This window comes from Bubalus bubalis, chromosome 18, assembly GCF_019923935.1.
Source record: "Bubalus bubalis isolate 160015118507 breed Murrah chromosome 18, NDDB_SH_1, whole genome shotgun sequence".
In the NCBI taxonomy this organism is placed as follows: domain Eukaryota; kingdom Metazoa; phylum Chordata; class Mammalia; order Artiodactyla; family Bovidae; genus Bubalus; species Bubalus bubalis.
The window spans coordinates 9,169,975-9,193,911 of NC_059174.1; the positions used below are offsets into that span (position 1 = coordinate 9,169,975).

The window sequence follows — 23,937 nt, forward strand, 5'->3', positions numbered from 1 at the left end:
TTATAAACTTGTTCATTGGTTGACTTTTTCTTACTGTAAGAAATAATGTATTATATGAAGAGATGATCTGCTTGCTTCTGAGATCTACCCTGTGGGGGTGTTTGGCCTTTTGACACAATGGAGAAATGGGACACCTGTCCTTCAAAAGGGCAGCCCTCCAAATGATACTGTGGTCCAACCTTCTGGACTCTGAATATCTGGAAGACAGATAATCCACCTTATTTGTCTTAATGTTGGTATTTATCCCTTTCTACCTACTGTATTTCATACCATAAGTGATCAAATGATACTTTTAATGGGTTAATGGATGGATATATAGTGATTTAGAATAATAGACTTTCCCAGCTGTAAGAGACAGTATCCAATGCTAGAATCTCTTCCAAAACATTCCTGCTCAACAGTCATTTAAGTGCTACTTGAAAGTATCCAATGATCAGCAAATTATTTCACTCAGAAATAACTAGACCTTCCAAATGGTACCCTGAATTTCTTCCGGCTTTTCTAGTATTTGGACAATAACAAGATCATGCAAATATTAATATTTGTACTGCAGCAATGTATAGCTCCCACCTGCACCACTGTAGGATCCCAACACACCTTCCTTCCTTAGCTTTTATTCTACTTAGTTCTAGAAGACCCCAGAGCAATGTGTGTGGTCCACCTGCTTAGAGGTTCCTTCCTCCACATGTATGCCATCTCATGGAGTATAGGGGTGCTTGGGAATCACAGGACTGCCAGAGCATCACACACAATCAGGATCTGAATCTCAATATAGGCCTAGTCAAGACATTCTGCCTCATGTCTCCAGAGAGCTCCAACAGCAAGACCAAATACAAGTTATAGTAGAGCAAATCTCTTTTCTCATTAACTTACCCTATAGACACTCAGAAAGGGAGACATCTGTGCACATAATTACTAGATAAATCAAAAACTAAGGACTAAGAAAGAACCAAGGATTAGTAATATGAAAACAGTAATCTAAGGCTTGGTGATTCACAAAGTTGCTGAATCAGTGATTTCTGTTTCGCTGAGTGGGTGGTTTTCACATTGACTTACTCAAATCTTTAGGTGAATTTGGGCCATCCTCAGTTTTGTTTGAGGAATTTAAAATTGCTTTGCTGCCAAATGGCAGTTCTCTTATTTATTCATTCAACAAACAGATTGAGTATCTACTGTGTCAGGCACTGTGCCATATAAATTCCAATCTGAGATACAAATTCATAGTGATTATAACCACCACAGGATTGAAAAATGCATAACTTTTTTTTTTTTTTTTAGAAAACAACTTGCTGTGTTTTTAAAAAAAATCAGTAGCAAGAGGAAAATGTAAGACCCTGGCAGAAAAGACTATCCAGAGCTAGCAGCTCAATTTTTAATGGTTGGCACAGGAAATCCCCTGAAAGCAGATGTGGGCTCTGTAAACCCCTTAAGGGTTTACATGACAAAAAATAGGCTTTTGCTGAATATCACTTGATGGAATCATTCATTATGATGTCTTTGGCTGACATGACAGAATCGCAACTCTATTTTATCAAACCTGGGATTGACACATGAGATGTATAAGACCATTTTATGTGCATTCTGCACCTATCAAATCTACAAAGCCTCTGGAGGTGAAATCCACTGCTGGGATAATCAGTCATGGTTAGGAACATGCCCAGAACCTTGCAGAAGCTCTCTGGATGTCGATGCTGACTCCAGGCCAAACATGAAACACAGGATATGATTCTGTGCATTCAGGAACCAAGAGGGTAGACAGTATGAAGGCCGGAGGATGTATTATCAGCCAAGGATCTGTCCCCGTGTGGGTGGCACTGAGCATATGTTAATGAAACCTTGATTGACTAGAAGCTTTGAGTAACGAGGGTGTTGGGAGAAACCGAAGGAATTGTTTTTTGTTTCTCTCACTTGCGAATCCATAGAGTCTCTGGACTAAAGTCCTTTGAGTTCTTTCCAAGGAAGTTGGAACCCAGTGGGATACTGAAGATGCAAAAAGCAATTAAGTGATGTGCTGTATCCTGGGGAGAGTCCATCTGATGTTTCTGAACTAAGTGCTATTTCAGCTGTTAGAAAGGCATGGCTTTCCACGCCCTAGCAAAGACGCCGCAGATCAAACACTATGCAGGCCCTTCATGCAAAATGGAGCAATTGAATTGTTTGACTAATTGAGCTATGTATATGTGCATAGATGGTACAGTCTTAAGAGAGAGTAAGCAATGTACAATCTACTTATTTTTTTTTTAGCCAGCATACTGCTGAAATAAAGCCATGCTCTTCTGTGTGCAAGCATAGGTTGCTAGAAGTAGATCCAGGCACTTCTGACTCTGGGAGGAACACAGCTCCCAAGATGACTGACCCCACACTACTACTGGTCATCACACACCCTCACACATGTGTACAAGCAGAGTCTGGCCACAAACTCTGAGAGGCCTGAAACTTGTGTGTAGACCAGTTTGCAAGTCTCTACAAAATGTGAATAATGTATCTAGGACCATTTACCCATGTCAGATGTGAGTGCATGGATCACTGACTCACCCCAGAACACTTATAAGAATAGCACAAATTCCATATTGAGTTTGTACCTATCTACATGAGTAGGACTGTTCTGTATTTTACAGTAAATTTAAATCTATCTACATTTTTATATTTTCCTGGGATCATGATACAGCTTAATTTGCTTCCTCACACATTTCTAGATGGTAATAAATCTATGCCTTTTCCATCCCTGAGAACCACGTTCAAAAGAAAGAAATAGAAAATCATAAAATCAGGGTCAGGAGGATTAAGCCCCTTAATTCACATGTGCCATGCTTCCCATTTCAGTTGCGGTTTTGTCTCCCAGCTAAAGTTTGTCTCTTCGTGACATTTGCATTAAGCCCAGAGGACATTTTGAGTGGAAACATGCTGAAAGCATAATTGAAACGCTGAGTGGTGCCATTCATCTAATTTGCATTTTTCCCCCAGGTGGGGAGTTTTCACTTCCCCCTTTCTTCTCCTGGGGTGTTCACAGATTATCACAAAGAATGATGTTGCACAATTGATTCCAATAAATCCCCATGTACAGTGTATTATATGTATAATTTTTTCCCCGGTAGCTATTTTAAATGCCATAGTGATAAACTATGTAAGGAAGTTCTTTGTAGGTGCAGAATAGTACAGATAGCTCCTTTTCCCCTCACATAGAGGTTTTCAATATTTGTTCACAAGTTTAATTGTTTATTATCATTTTTCCTTTCAATTATCCTCATGGTGTTATTCTGAGCTTAGGAGGTTGTCTATATAGAAACATCTATTTTTTACAGAACAGACATAAACTATTCCATTTCATCCTTAATATGTTCTTTGAACTCTGCACCCTGAAGCATACACTGGTTTGGTCTCTGAGAATCACTGACATCTTAATTGTATCAACAAGGTTCATAATGTAAGACAATGATGCAGGGCTGGTGCTATCAATTGCGCCCTTTAATAGGAAATTTAAGGTGAGATTGCAGTCAGTGGGGAAGTGGGGTCTGTTTCCTTCAGGAGGAAGAAGAAACAAAGAGTGTGGTGACCTATTTTTCTTTTGATTAAGTATTAAATTGCGATTGTTGGTTTGGTCTAGATTGTGCCTTCTCTGAGGTTTGTGTCTTTCTCAAGACCTCATTATTTATGTTATATATATTCTTATGTTATATATATTATATTATTTTATATAATATATTACATTATTATTGTTAGGTAGTGAGAACAGGAAACAGGAGTCCAAAATGGCAGCCCGTGAAAATAGAACAAAGGAAGGACCAAAGACCTGAGTGAGGACCTCAGGTAGAACAAACAGCAGCCTGGCTAGCTAATTTACATAGGGCAGGCCCAGGGGGAGGAACAAAACATACAAAAAGAGGAGACAAACGGCCGGGGGTCTCTCTCCTGTGTGCGAGGTATATTCGCTCTTTCTCTCTCTCTTTCTCTTCTCTTCGTGTCTTTGGGTTGTCATGCCCTCACTCTTGAGGGGAGAAGGCAATGGCACCCCACTCCAGTACTCTTGCCTGGAAAATCCCATGGGTGGAGGAGCCTGGTAGGCTACAGTCCATGGGGTCGCTAAGAGTCAGATATGACTGAGCGACTTCACTTTCTCTCTTCACTTTCATGCCTTGGAGAAGGACATGGCAACCCACTCCAGTGTTCTTGCCTGGAGAATCCCAGGGACGGGGGAGCCTGGTGGGCTGCCGTCTCTGGGGTCGCACAGAGTCGGACACGACTGAAGCGACTTAGCAGCAGCAGCACCTCTTGAGGATGTATTTTCCTGTTATTTTATAAATAAAACTGAGCTGTAACACGGTCTGTCTGAGAGCTGTGACACACCAAGGGCTTTCATGTCCGTCACTTCAAATTCTTGTTGAGACGAGACAGAACCGAGGAGAATACACTCATCTGAGATTATAATATATATAATATATTATATATGGGTTATATATATTATATTATTATGTTATAAATATTATTTCAAATATCAGAAGCCCTCCTAGAATATATAAGAGAATCATATTGGGTTCATTTAGGATTTTCCATAAAATATTGCAGAAAAAACATGAACAAACTTTTCAGCCAACCCCATATAATTATATCAGAGCCTTCCTAGATTAAAAACCTGAGTATGGTGGACCTAAGCATGAATTTGTTTAAATGAGAGAAGAATTTAGCCCAAGCCAGCAGTTCTGGAGCATGGAACACACATCATTAGTACATACAAGGACTAATGTTATGTTTTTACTTGCCTCCTTAAATTTAATATTTTTAGAAAAATATGTTTGGCAGATTCATCATGTACTATAAAGATTATCTTTAAATAATTGTATAAATAAAAATGTGAGTCGATTAAAAGAAAAATATTAAGGGAATAACAGATCAGGTATGAAAGCATGGTTAGATTGTGAATCTGGAAGCTGAGTGATTGAAGGAAGGAACACATTCACTTAGGCAGATGACCTAGACTAACTGGCCTTAACCTCATTCAGACTCTCTAAATCTCAGCTTCCAGAGGGGAAAAAAAGTATTCACCCCAGATAGATAATGTGAGGATTCATTGCGATCACGAATGTAAACATTTCAGCAGAGTGTCGTTCTTTTAGGAAAAAAGAAGACCTCAGACAACTTTGTGGAGTCTGCTGTGGGCAGACACTGTAATTTCACTCCTTTGAAGTTGTTTTCCCTTCATGATCTCTCAAGTGAGATAGGTAGAGCTTTGCCAAGAAAAGTGGGAGGATTCAAAGATGGGCAAGGTTGGATCAGAATCATCTGTCTCATTGCTTTAGCCTCAGCAGAAATATCTGTAGTAACCATCTCCATGGTAACCACATGCGCCAGAGCACCAGTACCTGACTGGACAGAGGCAGAAGGACCCAGGAGGCAGACAGAAAAGCAGCTAGAAGAAGGAAGCTGTGTAGAAAAGGAAAGAGAACTCCTTCAATGCCCAGAATTACAGGCAAATTGATGATAGTAATTCTTATTCATGGAGCACTGCCACCTGCTGAAACCCCTAGCACTCTCATGGACATTGCTGCCCGCCGTAACCCCCAACCCTTTACCAGAAAACGGTTACCACAAGACCATTAAACAGTCACTCGGCCATTGGTTGGTGCAGCAGTGGGCTCTTCCCCCTGAATAACTGTGCACAGCGGCCATTAGTAGGGCTTTCAGCCACCAGTCCTCAGAGTGGTGGTCCTCAGATGGAGAGCGAGGTCAGAGGCAGAACTGGCCTGGCCTGGGTGAGTTGGGGGCTCAGGGAACAAGTTGGGGACTGTGTCCTGTGGGCCTCCAGAGTCCTCACCAGGGCCTCCCACTGGCCAGGTCCAGGCCTTGAGGTGGTGGTGACCCTCTCCCCCATCCCCACCTCAGTGATTTAATGGCAGTGGCCATCTCCAGGACTGTCCCCCGCTGGGCGGCCTGAGGAGCTTGAGGCCAGCTGGGTCCTGGGCACCTGGCTCCCTCAGCAATGGTGGCTCGCAGGTCTGGGGACCTGGCCCTGAGGGAGCCACCAGTTGAGATCTGCCTCTTCAGCCAGGCCTGGGCACTGGCAGGAAGACCCAGACTGGGTGCTGGGCAAACACTCTGGGGCAGGGTAACCAGTGCCTGCAGGGACCCCCTCCTCTCAGCCAGGCCTGGACCTCTGAGAGTGAAAGTTGTGCTGAGGGACCTAGCCCGTACTTATCAGAACAGAGAATAGCATTTGTTTGGTGGGAGTTTAGAGGAATGTTGTTACTGACCATGACCTGACGGTTCAAGAACAAAGGATCTGACACCAAGAAGTTTGCAACAACCATCCATGCCCCTTCCTCACCTTTCCTATAAAAGGGCTTTGCGGAGAGCTTTTGGGCAGTTTGGGGTTTTTAAGGAAGGCATGACCCACCTGTCTCCTTGCAAGGGCCCTGCAGGAAAACTTTCTCTGTTCTACACTGATATTTTGGTATTGTTTGGTCTCACAATACCAAGGCCAATACCAAGGAAGGTATTGTCAGGCACAAAAATTTGTGTTTCAGTAACAGCACCAGGGTCTGTCTGAATTGCTTTAAGTGTTAGTATCTTGTTTAATGCTTATCATAAGAATTGTAGTACCTATGAGGGGAGGTACTATTATTTGTTCTGTTACAGAGTCCAAGTTCACTCTACTCACCACATGACAAGTCAGTAAGTCTACAGACACACTGTTCTGGCAAAAAATACGACTTTATTCAAAAAGCCTGCAGACAGACAATGACAGACTAATGTCTCAGAATAAAACCATCTTGTCTGGGTCTGGATGCCAGGTTCTTCTATAGAATGGGGGGTTGGGGGGCTGAGAAAGCAAACTGAAAAGGCATGTATCTTGCATATATCTCCTGGAATGGCGAGCCTGGGGAGGGGATGTGCTAATTTCTTACTTCCTATAGCCATCCACAGATAGACAAGGTCCTGCACAAAAGCATTTTGGTTTAACATTCAGGCAGAGGGGCAGGGTTCCCCATGGCAGGCCATTATATATGGACAGTATCCTTTTAGTGAACGAAAGCAACAAGAAGCAAAGGTTAAAGTAAAAGAAATGGAGCCATAATTGGCTTTTCCCTGTAACAGTTCCACTTTATAGATGAAGACATTGAGGTTCAAGGGACAAGTCATTTGCCCACGATCTCAGGGCCACTACAAATGAACCAGGATTGGAAAGGGGCTTAGACGCCTACTCTTAAAACTGCCCCTTCACAGGACATGGACATAAGAGTTCCTGGCATGCTAGGTCCCCAACCCTGTCTCTGTTCCAGGAATTGCTGGGAAATGTGGAAACCTGGCATCTTGACAAGCAGTCCATTGTCCAGGGTCCTAGTGCTTGACCCTGGCTGCATTAGATTCATCTGGGAAATCTTAAAGAGATACCAGTGCCTGGACCCCAGTCCTGCTCTGCCAGAACCTCGGTTGGGAGTTGGGGCAGGTATTGCTTTTTTTTTTTTTTTTTAAATTCTCTAGAAAACCCCACTCCAGTACTCTTGCCTGGAAAATCCCATGGACAGAGGAGCCTGGTAGGCTGCAGTCCATGGGGTTGCGAAGAGTCGGACATGACTGAGCAACTTCACTTTCACTTTTCACTTTCATGCATTGGAGAAGGCAATGGCACCCCACTCCAGTGTCCTTGCCTGGAGAATCCCAGGGACAGGGGAGCCTGGTGGGCTGCCATCTATGGGGTTGCACAGAGTCAGACACAACTGAAGCAACTTAGCAGCAGCAGATTATTCCCATAGCCTTGAAAAATGCCCCCAGTCTAAAGCACTCATTCCTGGACTGGTAAAAGGTGTCTAAAATATACAAGACCCAATCAGGCAACCCTAGTTACTTGATACCACAAGTTGGGAAGAGAGCGAGGATATATTGAGGGCCTACTATATGCTGGGTCCTAAATGCAGGTCTGTCTCTCAGGATGTCTTCACCTGGTGCCTCTGATGACCTGGAGGGGTTGGTAGAGGCCTGAGGGGGTCAGGATGGGGCAGCAGCTCCTTTTCCTCTCGTTAACCCATTTCTGGGAAATGGATATGCTGAGATCTTGAACTGTAGATCCAGACTGATCGGCCTGAGAACAGGTGTCTGCCTTTTCTGGGTGTGTGGTCTTGAGCATGTCAGTCAGTCTCTTCAAGGCTCAGTCTTGCCTCCCATGGTATGGAAATGATGTGTGTAGACTGTGCATTCTCAGTGGGGCTCTATGTCACCAAAGGGGTGACATGGGTTCTTGGGAGAAAGACAAGCAATTGTACTTTGTGTGTGTGTGTAGAGTGCAGATACACATGCGGTAAATACACAGATATACAGTAGCTCTATGCCACTGACAATGCATGAGAGTGGTGACGATTAGGCAACAATATCTAAAAACACTTCTGTTGTTGGGGGAGATAATAAAAATAAACCTGGGAAATGCTGCCGTAACTTAGAGTGGTTGTGAGACTGGAAGGAGAGACTGAATGTATAGTCCTTATGATAGAGCCTGGCACTCAGATGCCACTCAATAAATGCTAAGTCATAACTGTCCTTTGTCAAAACTTCATTCAACACTCACACACAGATACCAACCATACTTAGCAGCTATGCAAAGCTTTATAAGGCTTTCACTCTCAGCCTTGATATTTTAGGTGGGGCTGAACTCATCCTGATTTCAGGACAAGGCATGTGCCTCAGGGATTCTGAGGGAAGAAAAGGCGCCACCCCTGACTTCACCCAAGAGCTAAGTGAAAGCTGAACAAAGTAGGCTAAATGCTGTCATGAATGGTTGTACATAGAGCCTGGGGAAGTAAGGGGAGGCCGTGGCTGAGTCCTTCATTTCCTACCTGTCTCCACTGCTGGGCTCAACCTAGATGAGAAGTGACAAGGGGCCTTCCGTCTCAGTTCCCAGCCTTGTCTGCAGTATCTGCTGCTCCCAGTGTGGAAGCAGGGAAGAGGTTCTCTTTGTGCATTAAAAGGCTTAGCACCTGCGTGGGACAGGGGAGGTGATTAAGGAAGTCTTCACTGAGTGGAGTCCTTCGCATAGTCAAAGCCATGAGGCCACAAGAGGGTGCAGTGGGTGAGGCACAGCACTCGTGGATCTGGGGTGCAGAGTGGTAAGTCATATTTAATGGTCAAAGACAGCTCCAGCATTAAACTTCCCAGCCTACTCACACTCCTTCTGTTTCTGTTCATTTGTTTTGTTTTTGCCAGTGACCTTCAGTGACTGCAAGGGAAATGACAAGCTGCACTATGAGGTCTCAAGCCCATACTTCAAGGTGAACAACGATGGCAGCTTAGTCGCCCTGAGAAACATAACTGCGGTGGGCAAGACTCTATTCGTCCACGCCCGGACTCCCCATGCAGAAGACATGGCGGAACTCGTGATTGTTGGAGGGAAAGACATCCAGGGCTCCTTGCAGGTAATGTAGCCACTTAGGATAAGTTGGTCCAAGAAGGAACACTGAGATTTGTGTGTCTTGTGTGGAAAATGGGTCTTTGGCTTATTATTGGTCAAGAGTCTTTTTGTTGTTTGCAAATGATAGAAACCTAAGTCAAAAAGAAAAAAAAACAACAAAAAACAGCGTGGTTAGGGGAACTGATTGGGTCATGTGACAGAGACCTCAGGGATAGCTTTGCCTGCTAGCATAGCTGTGCATCCATGCCCAAGTGATGACTTTAGGTTTGGTCCTTCTCCATTTGTGATTCCACTTTTCTTCCACTGACTTCACTTGTAGACAATCACAGCCCTTCCTGCTTCCTGGTGTGGTCTCAGCAGCTTCACGTCATCTTCCCAGTCTGAAGTCATCTCAAAGAGCATCTCTTCCTTTACTGCCACCCCAAGCTTGAAATCAAGTCTTAGTGGCTCTCCTCAGAGCATGCTCCCATCCCTGATTCAGTTTCTATGACAATTGGATCCTGACGCTCTAGTTGGCTAAGCCTGAGGCACATGCCTTGTCCTGAAATCAGGATGAGTTCAGCCCCACCTAAAATATAAAGGCTGAGAGTGAAAGAGTTTGTTACTCAAATAAGGATGCTGTCATCTGAGAAAGGGAAATGGAGGTTGTGCAGGTGAGAACCACAGTCGCACACTAGCGTTGTATGTGAGGCAACCATGGCATATGCTGCTCCTTTGCCATGCACTGCTGTCCATTCCCTTCTACATGCACCTGTATGAAGATCTCTGCCCCCACACACATGTGACTCTAGGAATGCCACAAACTGCTCTTCAGGCTTCCTGATTGTGTCATCCAGGGACATTTGGTTACTATGGATTTACTTACTTCATCACCAGGAGCCCAGAGACTCTGTGGCTTTCTCAATTACAGAAAGGGAAGACTCACAGCAAGACCCTGGCAGAATAATTACAATCATAATGGTGTGTCCCCAGCTTGGTGCGACTGGACTAGCCTTTTCTCCTACCTGCTGCTGGCCTGCTCTTACCCACTTTATCAAAGCCTGGGATTCCCACTGCTTTTCTCCATCTGTCACACTCCCCGTAACCCTGCTTCATCTGTTAATTTTGTTCAGTGGTGGAGTGAACACCAGTCCCACAGCTGGGGAGTAGAGATGGTACAAATGGCATCGTGAGTGCCGCTCTCCTGCCAACGCTGTCTGTGTGATCTTGAAAGAGTCACGTAACTTCCTTACCTGCAGATGAGAGGGGTTAAACTGTCTGCAACAGCAAGTAAGTGGCACGTGTGCTGCCCTACTCCACCACAATATACGTTGCAGACATTGCTAATCACCCTGCTTGACCCGAGTATCGCTCTCAAGACAGTGCTTCTGAAAGCTACTATCCATTGATCACTTAGAGATGTTTCTAGGGCTGGAGTATATTTGCTGTCCCTGGACTGGAAAAACTGCATAATTCCTCTTTGTATCTGTGAATCTGTGAGTTAAGCGTAGGTAGAAAGCTAAACGTGAATCCACAGCGTGCCACTGATGTTCTCAAAACAAAACGGGATCTTCGTGAACACATACCAGCGTGGAAACCCACTGGCACCACAAAAGAGAGTTTATCTCTCACTTAACCACGGTCATTTTCACAGCAGCTCACTAACTCATGATATAAATGACTTCCGCATGCCTAGCAACACAGCTGCCAGGATGTGCAGTACAAAATGCTTCTTGGGAACAAGTGAACAGTACAGAGATTCACAGAAGGGGGTTTTGCATGTGGGATAGAATGAAGTTAGATGAACATTGTTCATGGTGATTGAGAGTTCATCTCTAAATCTAGAAAAAGACAATGTCATATTTAGCTCCAAGCAGAGAAGATGGGATTTGAGACATTTCCTAGGACAAAACTTCACCTTGCTGGGCTTGGAGTCCTGGGATTATTACCAAGAGACTCAGCCATGAAGAGCTGGTCACTTGAGTCCCAGAAAGATCCCCTCTAGAAGCCCAGCTCCTTGGAGCCCTGGCCATCTCCTATTTGTCTCTGTCTGAACACGCTGTCCACAAAGCTTGGTTGCTATTGTTTGCTTCTTGTAAAGTACGGGGGAAGCTGCTGTGCCATTCAGTTTGCCGACTCCAGCAGAATAGGCATTTATCTCCCACCTTCAGTAATTTTATGAAATTTGAAAATCAGCCTTGTGAAGTTGCCCAGATATATCCATAATATAAAGGTTCAAAAAAAAAAGAAAAATGAAAGAGATAAGGCTAGGAAAATAAAATAGCTAGCCAGAGAATCCCTCTAAGGAAAGCACAGTCCTTAATAAATACCCAGTTAGTATTTTTGAAGCCCTACTGTGTGTGGTGCAGCAGGCCAGCTAGAGAAGGAAAGCAATGAGTTCAAGAGTCAGCCCAGCTCCTGCCTGTGGAGAGAAAGGGACCATGTGTGTTAATTAAGTACCAACAGGGAGGTGATGGTGATGGCTGCTCTGTGCCTTTAGAGAAGGGGGAGGAGGGCTGTGAGGCCAGCCAGTGCTTGCTTGGTGCTCAGGGCATGCTGGCTGCTGCCCTCATGGGCCACAGATGCTGATTCGTCTAATCCCCCCACCACCTTGGAGGCCCATGCTACTGGCCTCATTTTACAGGCTGAGGTAACTGAGGCACAAAGAGATGAGTGAGAACTTGTACTGCTTAGCGGGACCCTCATGAGTATGTGCATCTCAGGGTCTGCTTTAACGTGCTATTTCTAACCCTCCCAACCTCCCTGTGAGGCTGCTAATGGTACCCCCTTCCCACAGATGTGAGAACTTGGCCAGTATCCCCTTGCTTGCAGTTGGCAGAAACAAGATTGAGACTCTGGCATCTCCACCCATTCTCCTTCTGCCACTTTGCTCGCCAGCAAACTGTGCCACCTGGGTGGTTTCCCATGGGTCCAAAGATGAGGGCATGAGTTAGAGCAGTATAGTAGCAATGGAGGGGGGGGGGAGAAGACAACCTATGGAAGATGTGGTTTGAAGGAAAACAGAGTCAAGAGCCAGCATCCCAGTGAGTCTAGTTGTCTAGCCTAGGAGGATGGAGCTGGATTGCACCAGTCAGGGGAGGAATGCTTGGGAAAGGTGAATGGACCAGCTTGGATGTGTTGAGTTGGCAGCTCCTGGGTACATTTGGATAGGGGCAGGGTTGGATCTTCAGGTAAAAACCTGGGGGGGAAATAGCATAGTAGTAGGGCTTTGACTTTGGTGTCAAACTTAAGTGGGTTCAAATTTCTGCTCCATCACTTATGTTTACATGACTTTGGGCAAGCCACTCACTTCCCTGAACTTCCACATTCTCATCTGTGAAGCAGAGATAAATAAGAATAGTCTCAATCGCAGCAGCGCTCCCTTGGGCACAGCATCAGAGAGCAGGTGACATGTCCCATCAGTGGCATTATTTTAGAACCTCTTGAGAAAGGATAAGGAATTGTGGACAAAATGTCCTTGCTGAGGCCATGACACAGAAATCAGAGATTAGGGGTGGAAGGAGAAGGTGAGGCCAAACAGAGAAACAAGGGCATTGGGGCACCCAGCACAGCCGAGACAGGAGAGACGTCACAGTGGCTGGCTTCACATCACTGTGTCAGGGAAGGACGGATTCTCTAAGACAAACACAGCCCCACTGAAGCCCAATTCAGCTGCAGTAACTGGAGCCCAACGATTCCTTAATAAAAGAATGTAAGAATGTGCATCTCTCATCTTACCTGCTTCCTGTGATCCTGTTTCACAGGAAAGCCTATAGCCCAAATCTGTGAAGTCTGATTGTTAACTGTGGTTTAGTTATAGATGTTCAAGCTATTGCTACATTGTTAAGGGATTGCCCAGAAGCTGGTACCTGCCTGACCTGTCTAAAATCATCTTAGATCTGTGTGGGTGGAGGAGCAGTTTCATTTTGACAGCCAAGGGGGACGGTTAAGGAGGGGGCTGAGATAACCATATGTGCACAAAGGTGTTTCCTAGCCCATGGAATGTGACCATGAACTTGACCCACAAGAGCACATCTGGATGGAACTGTCGCTTGTCCACACAAAATCTGTTGCTTGCTGCCTAGCAGTGGTGAACATGAAGACAGCAGAGTGTTTCCTTCCATTTACTCACTTATTAAAAGTTCGTCATTTTTACCTTGAACATAGAGCTCCAAAGGTTTCCATGGAAAAACTGTGTGTTTCATTCTTTTGCATCTTGGATGGAGTTGTCTTTACAGGCCGTGTAAATGGGACTCATCAACCTCATGTACACGTTTTAAGTCTGGGGGGAAAATGCCACTTATTTATTTATGTATTTCTAATTTAAGAGTTTGTGGCTTCTGGAACTGTAGATTATGGCACTGAATTCTGACATCAATTAAAAACTCAATACAGTCAGGCTGGGAAACTTCACAGAGCTTGTAGGAATTTATTTTGAATTAAGTTCGGGAGCTAAAGAGACTGTACCTACCAACTTCATCTTAAAAAGTGAGTTTCATGCTCTAAGCATCTGTAGAATTTAGACTCCTGTGACCCAGACAGCTGGGTCTCGAGCAAAACAGGAAGCATGCTTGTAACAGATGGTGAGTTGTGGGGGCCACAGACTACAGGCTTGAATCAGGCTTCCCTGCCCCCAGCCTGGAGTATCAGTGCAAATCTAATCAGATTACTCTTCTGCTTAATGGGTCTTACTTCCCATCAGGGTATCTGGCCTATGGGATGAATTCTGAAGTCTTTATATATGTGTGAAAAATGTCCTTCACAGTCTAGCTTGATCTCTACAGCCTTCCTGCAGGTCAGATTCCTTCTCATTTTTAAGTGGCTTGATCTGCTGAAATGTTACTTCCTCTAAGAGCACTCCCTGGTACCAAAGGAAGGTCTCCTCTGCTAGTCTCATTTCTAGCACCTGTTCTCTTCCTTCCTGGCCATCTTCCTTCTTTAAGTATTTCAAGTCTGGCTCTCTCAGAAGACTGCAAGCTCGCTGAAGGCAGGAGTATAGTCTGTTTCCCTTCTGCCTCCCTGCCCACGCCCCCACTCCCTTCTTTCCTTGCTCCCTTCCTGGAGTGTCCACTGATCTGTCCTCAGCACCCAGCACAGTGTGGGCAGTAGTTGGTGTTCAGTAAATACCCTCTGAATAAACACATGAGTAGATTGAGTCCCTGCCTTCATACCATTCCCTGCGTTGAAATCGGCCCTCACCTCCCAATACCAGATCACATGTGGTTTCTTGAGCTGGCCGAGTTCTTCCTCCAGATCACGCTGGCCACTCCTCTGTCTAGGTTATGGCCTGCTAGCCATGGCCCCAGCTGCTCCATGGCCAGTACCAATCAGCAGGACTAACTCTTCTGAAACTTCTGAACCTGCCGAGATTTCCCTTCTTCAGGGACACCTCTCCGTCCCCCCGGCTAGTAAAGTGACTTTTCCTCCATGCCTTCAGAGAGCCCTGCCTGCCCCTCCCCCATCATAGCATTAAACTCTAGACGTCTCATTTATCTGTGTTTGTTTTCACATCACTCCCGAGCTCCTGAACTCAGGGCCCTGGCTTCCACACGGGGAGGCTGGGAACCCTGCCCTGGAGCTGGAAGCCTTGTCATGGTTCCCAGTGCCAGGCTTGCATCTCTGCTCCAGGTCCCTCAGCTGTAGAATGGGCTTATAATAGTATCAACTTCATAGAACCGTCGCGAGGATTAAATGAGTAAGTATATGCAAAGTATTTAAAACAGTGCCAGGCACAAAGTAAGTGCCATGAAAAAAACCTGTCATTCCTCCTCATCACATCATCAGAGTCAGACTGTAATGCATGCACAATGAATGAGCCAAGCAAAATCAGAAAACCCATTCCTTCCCCCGTTCCAGCGTGAGCAAATGCTAGCACTTCTACAACCTGGAGAATTCAAGATGATAAATGAACTTAAATCTTCACCACTCCCACTCCTCAGCTGCCCACTTTATGTGAAACACTGACTAAACTTTCAAGAGAGGATTCTTTATTCCTGTGGGTTCACTTAACAAACATCAAAAGACTTGGCAGTATGTAGAAGTTAATTAAACAATTTAGACTTCTTAACTGGAAGTCAATGCTTGGTATCTTCAGTAAAGTAAAACTGGTCTCTTAAGTTGCTTAAATTAAATGCAGAAAAAAAAATTATTTCCCCCTTTTTGTGGTCATTTAAAAAACCCATTTAAAAAATAAGATAAACAGAAAGTTATGACAGAAATTGAAAAGGCAAAATTCAAGGCTTGTTTACCATGTTTAATCATTACCACTATAAACATGCAATTTAAAAGACACAAGTTTGGCTCCTAATCCAGTTCCAAGAATTATGATGGAAATAGTTCCCCCCAAAAAAAAATCTAAAATTAAGGGAGCAATTAGAGGAAGGAACAACTTGGGAGAAAGAGTTGTTTTTATTTTTAGTGTTTAAAATGACAAATTATGTCATCAACTGATCATAAGCCAGTATTAATATTGCTGTTAATTATGTATCTTGACCCTCAGGGGGATCACACCTTTTAAACCCACTGCTTTGCAGAATCTTAGGGTTCCATTTGAAAAGTACCTCTTAGAATGGTGAGTCCAGAGGCTCAGAAGCAGTGGCTGAGTGCCTGTCTGCTCTGCCTATGCATGTGCTCTGCGACATTTAGCTGAATTGTTGTGGATGATATTGATGGGGACCTGGAATGACTCCAAATTGGGATTTAATCACACACATATTACTTACCAGACATATGACACTGAAAAGTCACCTAGCTCCTTTGGGTTTTGGTTTTCTCATTCATACAGTGATACCTTGTAGATGCTTAATGGGGTATGTGAAAGTATAGAAATATATATTGTACCTAACCCAGTGCTGGCAGAGGATTCTTAATCACAAATTGTTTATTCTTAACTGAAGTACCCAGTGAGTTGCTGTCACTGATTCATATTTTTTCCATTTTCCTAATCTCACACTTTCTAAACAAATATATTTTGCACCTTTGTTACTGAGATAAACTCTAGTTTTTATCGTCCCTGAGCCAACCATTTGAATCTTCTCTATTTTGGCTATGATACCATGTAACCTCTAAAGTACCTGTCACACTGCATCCATGCAACTTGACTTCGTTAGTTTAAAGCATCTCTGAGAATGAGAGTGACTAACTTATGGTAAAAGTAATAGTCTTGTCTCCAGATATTATCACACTGACATATTATCACACTGACTGGGAAGGGCTTGGAGTCTGTTGAGTTGGACAATGGTATCGATCTTGCTCCCATGAAGTATGTTTTATAACCACCATGGTGAAGAACCAATCTGTGCATTTACTCTGGCCATAAAGAAATGAGGAGTTAGAGCTGTAGATACTTAATATGCTCTGATTTAACAAGTGTGATAACTTCAAAAACCTGCCAAGTACCACTGTTCAAGGCAAACACCTCCCCAGCTACTATTAAGGAAAATTAGTGTTCTTGCCTGGAGAATCCCAGGGATGGGAGCCTGGTGGGCTGCTGTCTATGGGGTCGCACAGAGTCGGACACGACTGAAGTGACTTAGCAGCAGCAGCAGCAGTATCCATTTAACTGTCACCCAAATTGGGGAAAATATATAGCTCAAAAATTATGGTACAGATCCAAGAATTGGGCCTAGAATAGGGTATTAGGCTGTTACATTTTGACACACAACTAAATTGTTATGTTTATGATTCTTAGCTCCAGGATACTATTCAAATATAGATAAAAGACATCCTTCGATTCATTAATTTAAGTAGATAACAGATTGCTTTGTGGATCAGAATCTAAGAAAACTATATTCTGAAGATTAATTTTAATTGAAATGCTTGGGGAGAAATAACTGATCCCATAGAAAGTCTAGATAATGAAAAGTAACTTCATTGGCTTGTGAAGACTCAAGATTTTATGTTGCACAGCAGTGTGGTCCAATGGAATACACACACATACACACACCAAATATATATATTAGGTTAAATTTCATAAATATAGGTATATATAGTCTCTATATAGATATATCTCTATATATCTGTATCTGTATATGTATACAGATACTCTCCATAGCTACAGTATATCTTTATTTCTCTTTTTACGTATATATACACACATGTAGATATATCTCTCTCTCTCTACATATAACATATATACATATATATATATACATATAGGCAGAGATAGATACTCTCCATATCTATAGATATACCTTTGAAGTGTGTGTATATATGTATTTTTATATATATATATAAATTTATTGTAACCTATATAAAACCCATTACATATTATAATTTAAGGTATTTCAATAAGTAATGGCTTGAATATTGTTAATAATTTTTTTACATTCTTTTTACACTGAATCTTTGAAATGCAATATGTATTTTACATTATAGCACATCTCAATGTAGATTAGCTGGGTTTTAAGTGCTATCAGTGAGACAGGGCTGCCATGGAATTCTGCTGAAATATTTATATATTTTGAAGGAGAAACGGAAGGGGACACTCCCTGGGGGCCTACCACATGTCAGGACATTGTCTTAGATGTTCTCACAAGTGCCTCTTCTTCTGATCTTCAGAGCCAGCCTGTGCTATTGATGATCTGGTTCCTTCTTTGCAGATACAGAAGTAGCCCAGGCTCAGAGATGCTGATTAATTTAGCCAATGTCCTTATCTGTCAGCAAGTAGCAGAACTGGGAATTGGGTCTGGGCCTTCTGATTCTACATAGCCCCTGCTAATTTAGTAATGCTGACATTTGCAACAGAACTACTGCGTTTCTATTCTGCTGTAAAGGCTATAAAATGACATAGGAAAATTAAAACATGGCTAGAAAATAAAAAATGAATGTACAACTGAGCAAAAACTCCTCCAATCCCCCATCCTCCAAACATCCCTCACATTCCCACCAGTCCCCATGCCTTGAGGGGGCCCTTCAAGCATGTGGACCTCTCTCCTCCCCGAGACCCCTTCTGGGGTACAGTCCCATCCCACCTCCACTTTTCTTCCCTCCCTCCTTCTCTCTCATGTCCTACCTGATTGTACAGGGGTTCCTCCCATCCTCTTAGGTGTCCAAGGATCCCACCAGCACCCAGTAGGTGCCCTGGTTGTAAGAGATATGCTAACCCTATGCCTTCCTACTCTGCCATCTTGACTGCCAACCACCTCCCTGCTCCCAGCACAAGTTTTCTAAGTATAAATGTCTCTTAGACCCTGAGTTCCTTTGTTTCAAACTTATCTCATTGATTTTTATGGTCCTAGAGTCAAGGGAGAATGTCTTAGATTTATACTTTTTAAATTATAATTTAAAACTTTATTTCCATATATGTTATATAGATTTGATCCTCACAGCAAGGTCTTGAAGCAATGGCGTTATTCTTGTTTTATGAGTCAGGAAACAAAGTCAAGATGTCATCCTCAGGTGGTAGAGCAATTCAGGAGGCACCTCAGCTTCAAATTCACAGTGATTCCCTAGGTCCAGTGTTCTACCCACAGCTAGCGTTCCAACAGTTGCTTGGGGCTTTGCAAGTAAAGGGAATGTAGAATCATCAGAAAGAAATTTTCTAGTCTCTTAGATATTAGCCTCCTATCTTTTATTATTACCATAAATGAACTACAAGTGAATTCTAAGTGTAAATATTGGGGTGTTAATCTCTTGTTTAAACTCCCCTCTTGTCTGGCACATGGAGATACCTAATCACCATGGTCTTTGCCAATTGGCATGGCTGCTCTTATTGGAGATGAAATGATGTTGGCAAATTTCAAACTGATTGGAAATTTTAAAAGTCATGTAAAACTAACTGAGTATCCCAAGGAAATTTTTGGTAGTTGGAGCCCTGTGTTGTCATGACACTTTAAAAAAACTCCTTATGAATAAAACTTTTGGAAATAAAACTGCATGAAAAGAGCACAAGATTTTCAAATGTAAATGTCTCATAGGCTCCTCTGTAGAAGTCTGGCTCTCAATTCTGATTGAGAAAAACAAACATTTTCAACGATAGGAGGACACAGTCGTTGATATAGACCGTGGATTGTCTCCTTTTAGTCCTTTGGTCTGAATACTTAAAAAACTCAGTATCAAAGGAACATTGAAGGATGCATTACTTATTCAGTCTCCCTCAACCAAGCACATGGGTTAGTTAAATTACATGGTCTTCATCCAAACTTTTAAGGGAGAATCCTGAGCACCTGGAAAAAACAAAACAAAGAAGAGTATTATGGCCCTAGCCAACCATATCCTCTCTCCGCCCATGTCGGTGTCTGTGGGCTGGGATTGATCTGTGGTAGGTGCCAGGGTGGCAACTCCTCTGGGCCACACTTTGATGCTGTTTGATCCTCAACTCAATTGCTCGTTCAGACAAAGCCAAGTCTAGTCTCAAGCTATCACGCAGACAAATAGGAAGCACTTTGAACCTGTGGCCAGGGCCCAACCCCCTCAGGGCTTATTTTGTCTTGTTTCTATTCCTGTTAACAGAAGTAGAAACCCTCTAGTTCATGCCCCCTGGGGTGCTGCATAAAAATAATAACAGTGATAATAATACATAACAACAACAGGAGTGCCTACCTTCTAGTTGGGTCCACAACAAGGGCAGATATCTTTATTTGCTGAATTGCTTCTTTCTCATAAGGCAAGAAATAGCAACAATCAAAAAGCAAATACTGTGTATATGTGGTCATCAAAGTAATTTTTTTTACAGGGAATAGATTTGGGTAACACTTGCTCTTCTTTCTCTATCATGCAAAGAAAGATAAAATATCAAAAGAGTACTTTAAATAATACCCCATATACAGTTTCAGAATTTGATTTATCAGTAGACTTACACATGGGCAGAGAAATTTCATACATCCTCCTGGATTAGAAGCAACCTTCAGGGACCTGAGCACGTTGCTCTAACTCCATTGACCCCAGTGCTTTCCCTCCACCTTCTCCCAGTTCAGAAGGGGAGGTTATAGAGTCTTCCTCACTGTTCCTTATCTCTTCCATCCGTAAGAGAGAACTGAACCTGAGGTTCAAGAGGGGGCTTCTCCTTCCCTTGTTCTCTACATGGTTTCTCCTGCCTCCCAGCCATTTATGGAAATAAAATGGTTCCTGCAATTTCCTCTTTGTGTGACAAATTCTTTTGACAAAAGGTGTGCATTGTCAACCAACCCCTTCATCATATCAAGCAAATTGGGCTTCTGTTGACAACAACTTTTTACAGCTCCTTTCCTTTGAAGTTAAAAAGCTATAAACAATGGTAGTTTTCCAAGAGACCCAAAGAATGGTTTGAATAACTATAACTAGGCTTTTCCCAGAGACTGCCCGTATCCATCATCACTCTCATTCCAAATGCCCCTGTATGCTACTATTTTTTTTTTTTTTTTAGCCTCTGCCATGAGATTTAAGACAGCAAATCAGGATGCATTATCTTTTTCCTTTCATTGTCCATTCTCACAAACCCCAGTTAATGCAGATAATTGAGGCTTGACTGCTTTTTTTTTGTCTCTTATTCAATTTGGACCTTGTTAGAAAAGCCTACCCCTTAAGGGCATGACCATCAGTCTTATTTGCCTGATTTTGCTGTGATTTCCTCTTTGGATAATATTTTTTCTACATAGGAAAAAAAGAAAAAAGAAAAAAACACCCAGAAACTGAATTGAAGAAAAATAAATGCAAAAAACCCTGGAAAGTCCCCTTATATATATATATTTCAAATTCTACATAAATCTTACAATTTGAGCATTGGTTTACTAGGTAAAGTAAAATTATATGCTTCCATAAGGGTAGGGACTGTGACTGAATTGTTCATTGCTATGAATCTAACACGTAATATAATACCAGGCACTGAATAAATACTTACTGAATGACTAAACAAATGCCAGAGATGAAGTGAATATTAATGTTAATAATGCTGATCACAGCCAACATTTATTTAGCTCAAATTCTGTGCCAGGCACCTCTCTAAGCGTATTTCTTACGTTAAGTCATTTAATCATTACAGCAACCTATGAAATAGGTACTATTATCTTCATTTTACAGATGAATAGAGTAAGACATGGAAAAGATATGTGACTTGCCCACGGTTATACAACTGGAATATTTCAGAGCTGTGCTTTGTACTCAGACTGTTCAAAAAGCATTTATCAAAACATTTTATCCTTTTTTGTCAAGATAGAGAAATATGAGCTGAATATTATCACTGGATATTAGTAGATTCAGATTGAATAGCTGCGTCTAAAAGGCCTGAAAAATAATCTGTGTCAGCCTAAAAAACGGCTTCTGCATGCAGTCAATGGCCCCAACTGACTGCGTTCATCCCAGTGATGGAGATACAGATATAAAGACATGGTTTTTAATTTGTAACTTTCACAGCTCAGGGGTCCTAACTGGATGATAGACTCGAGATTCAAAAGGGACTCAAGTACCTACAAGGATGTACTAAAATTAATTCGGCAATTAATTAGCCCCATCTATAGGCCAAAAACATTCTGGATAACAGGATGGCATGATGTGAAAAGACTTGGTTGATGAGACATTCATGATCATGGAACTGCAGCAGCTTTATTGTACAGGTCCCTGCCTTTATTGCTACTCTGTGATTTTTCATACTTAATTTATTGCTCATGACTTCAGCACCACTCCAAGACTTCCATTTACCTTAAGCATTAGGCCCAACCCCACTGCCAGCTATTTTCTGCAGCTGGCCCTTCATTTCTTCCTGCTGTGATGTTTATGCCATCCAGCCTGAGCTTTTGGGATTCCCTATTCCACCTCTGCGCACCTCCAATCTTTCCCTCCCCTCTCCGAAGAACTACAACTCTTCCCTCTGTTTCTGGCCCTTCACTTGTACCCTTGAACCTGCTCCTTTCAGTTTCTGTCTTATCACATGCTTCCCTGTTTTACACCTTCAGTTGTTCACTCCTCTCCGAATCCTCCCCTCTGCCTTCAAACATGCTCTCATCTCCCCAGGTTGAAATAGATTTCCACAGGGCAGCTTCATCCCTCATCACTGCCCTTCCCTTCACCAGTCTCCCTGGAAGCAAAGTCTTCACGCACCATCTCTATTCCATCACAGACTCACATATTAATACTCCAGGATGGGGCTCCTGCCCTCAACATCTTGCTGAAATTTACTCTCACTTGAAGATCATGGAAAGAAAAAAGCTGGTTGCCTGAAACTTTTTCTTAGTCCTAAGCCCTCAGCCCTTCAGAATTCTCTGAAGCATTTGGCAACTTATTTTAATTTTTATTTTATTGAGGTGAAACTCTTATAAAATTAAACCAATTTAGCTTGAACATATCAGTGACATTTAATATATTCAGGATGTTATACAACCACCACCTCTGGCTCCAAGATATTACCTGCTGCCCCCTGCAAAAAAAAAAAAAAAAAGCCTCCATACTTGGCAAGCATTTGATTCCCCTAGTCCATGGAAAAAACTGGTCTGTATTCTGCTTCTGAGAATTTACTCATTCAGGATATTTCATATAAATATAATCATATAAAATGTGGTCTTTTCTGACTGGCTTCTTCCCCTTAGCATAATTCCTTCAAGGCTCATTCATGCAGTAGCATGTATGACCATAGTATTTTGTTTTAGGACTGACTAAAAGTGCTCTGTTTAGATACACCACCATTTGCTTGTTTATCCGCCAATGGCCATTTAGGCTGTTTCCACCTTTTGACTATTGTGAGAAGTGCTGCTACAAACAGGCAGGCACGTGCATTTCAGGACTAGTTTTCAGTCCCTTTGAGTTTATACCTAGCAGTAGGAATCGGATTGCTAGGTCATATGGTAATTCTATGTTTAACTTTTTGAGGAACCAGCAAAATGTTTTCCAAAGCAGCTGAACTACTTTACGTTCCCAACAGAGCACTTGACAGTTTTGGAATGCTATCTCATCTGCCTTCCAAGACATTTTACTATCCACGGTACCCCGCTCTCTATATATACATGTATGTATGTATATAGATATAGATATAGATATATAAAGGTGAGTGAAAGTCACTCAGTCATGGCTGACTCTTTGCAACCCCATGGGCTGTAGCCCACCAGGCTCCTCTGTCCATGGAATTCTCCAGGCAAGAATACTGGAGTGGGTGGCTGTTCCCTTCTCCAGGAGATCTTCTTAACCCAGGGATTGAACCCAGGCCTCCAACGTTGCAGGTGGATTCTTTACCATCTGAGTCACCAGGGAATCCCTTATATATGGCAACCTCTTATATTTTTTTCTCCTCTAATTTCTCTTCCTGCTCTTTGTTGGAGGTGTTCTTCAGATTTCTGTCTTGATTATCCTCTGGTTTCTACCAGCCTCAACAATCTCATCCAACCTGGTGACTTTAAATATCCCCTCTTTAGGGTGTCTCTAAAGGCACAGCTCCGTTTCTGACCTTGGAGTCCTCACGTCTGCTGCCTACAGGACAAGTCCATTTCTACATCTTGCCCGTCAAGGTTATTGTGTGTATGCAAATAGTTACTCATGTGCCAGGAGAATCCCAGGGATGGGGGAGTCTGGTGGGCTGCCGTCTATGGGGTCGCATAGAGGCTGACACGACTGAAACGACTTAGCAGCAGCAGTGAACCTCTAAATCTCATCTTCTTGGG

The 23,937-nt window shown here is 42.9% G+C and overlaps 1 protein-coding gene and 1 long non-coding RNA gene across 5 annotated transcripts in view; one reads left to right on the top strand and one right to left on the bottom strand.

Annotated features, from left to right (window-relative positions):
- The window catches only part of CDH13 (cadherin 13), a 1,055,068-nt gene that overhangs the window by 405,939 nt on the left and 625,192 nt on the right, over positions 1-23,937 (top strand). For all 4 annotated transcript variants that reach the window (XM_044931221.2, XM_044931224.2, XM_025269790.3 and 1 more), the window contains one exon: positions 9,190-9,398. In XM_044931221.2, the coding sequence (XP_044787156.2) occupies positions 9,190-9,398 (209 nt within the window). The remainder of the gene's footprint in view (positions 1-9,189; positions 9,399-23,937) is intronic.
- LOC123330251 overlaps positions 19,454-23,937 on the bottom strand; it is a 42,695-nt gene continuing 38,211 nt past the window's right edge. The window contains exon 3 of the long non-coding RNA XR_006546010.2: positions 19,454-19,539. This is a non-coding gene — a long non-coding RNA (uncharacterized LOC123330251). The remainder of the gene's footprint in view (positions 19,540-23,937) is intronic.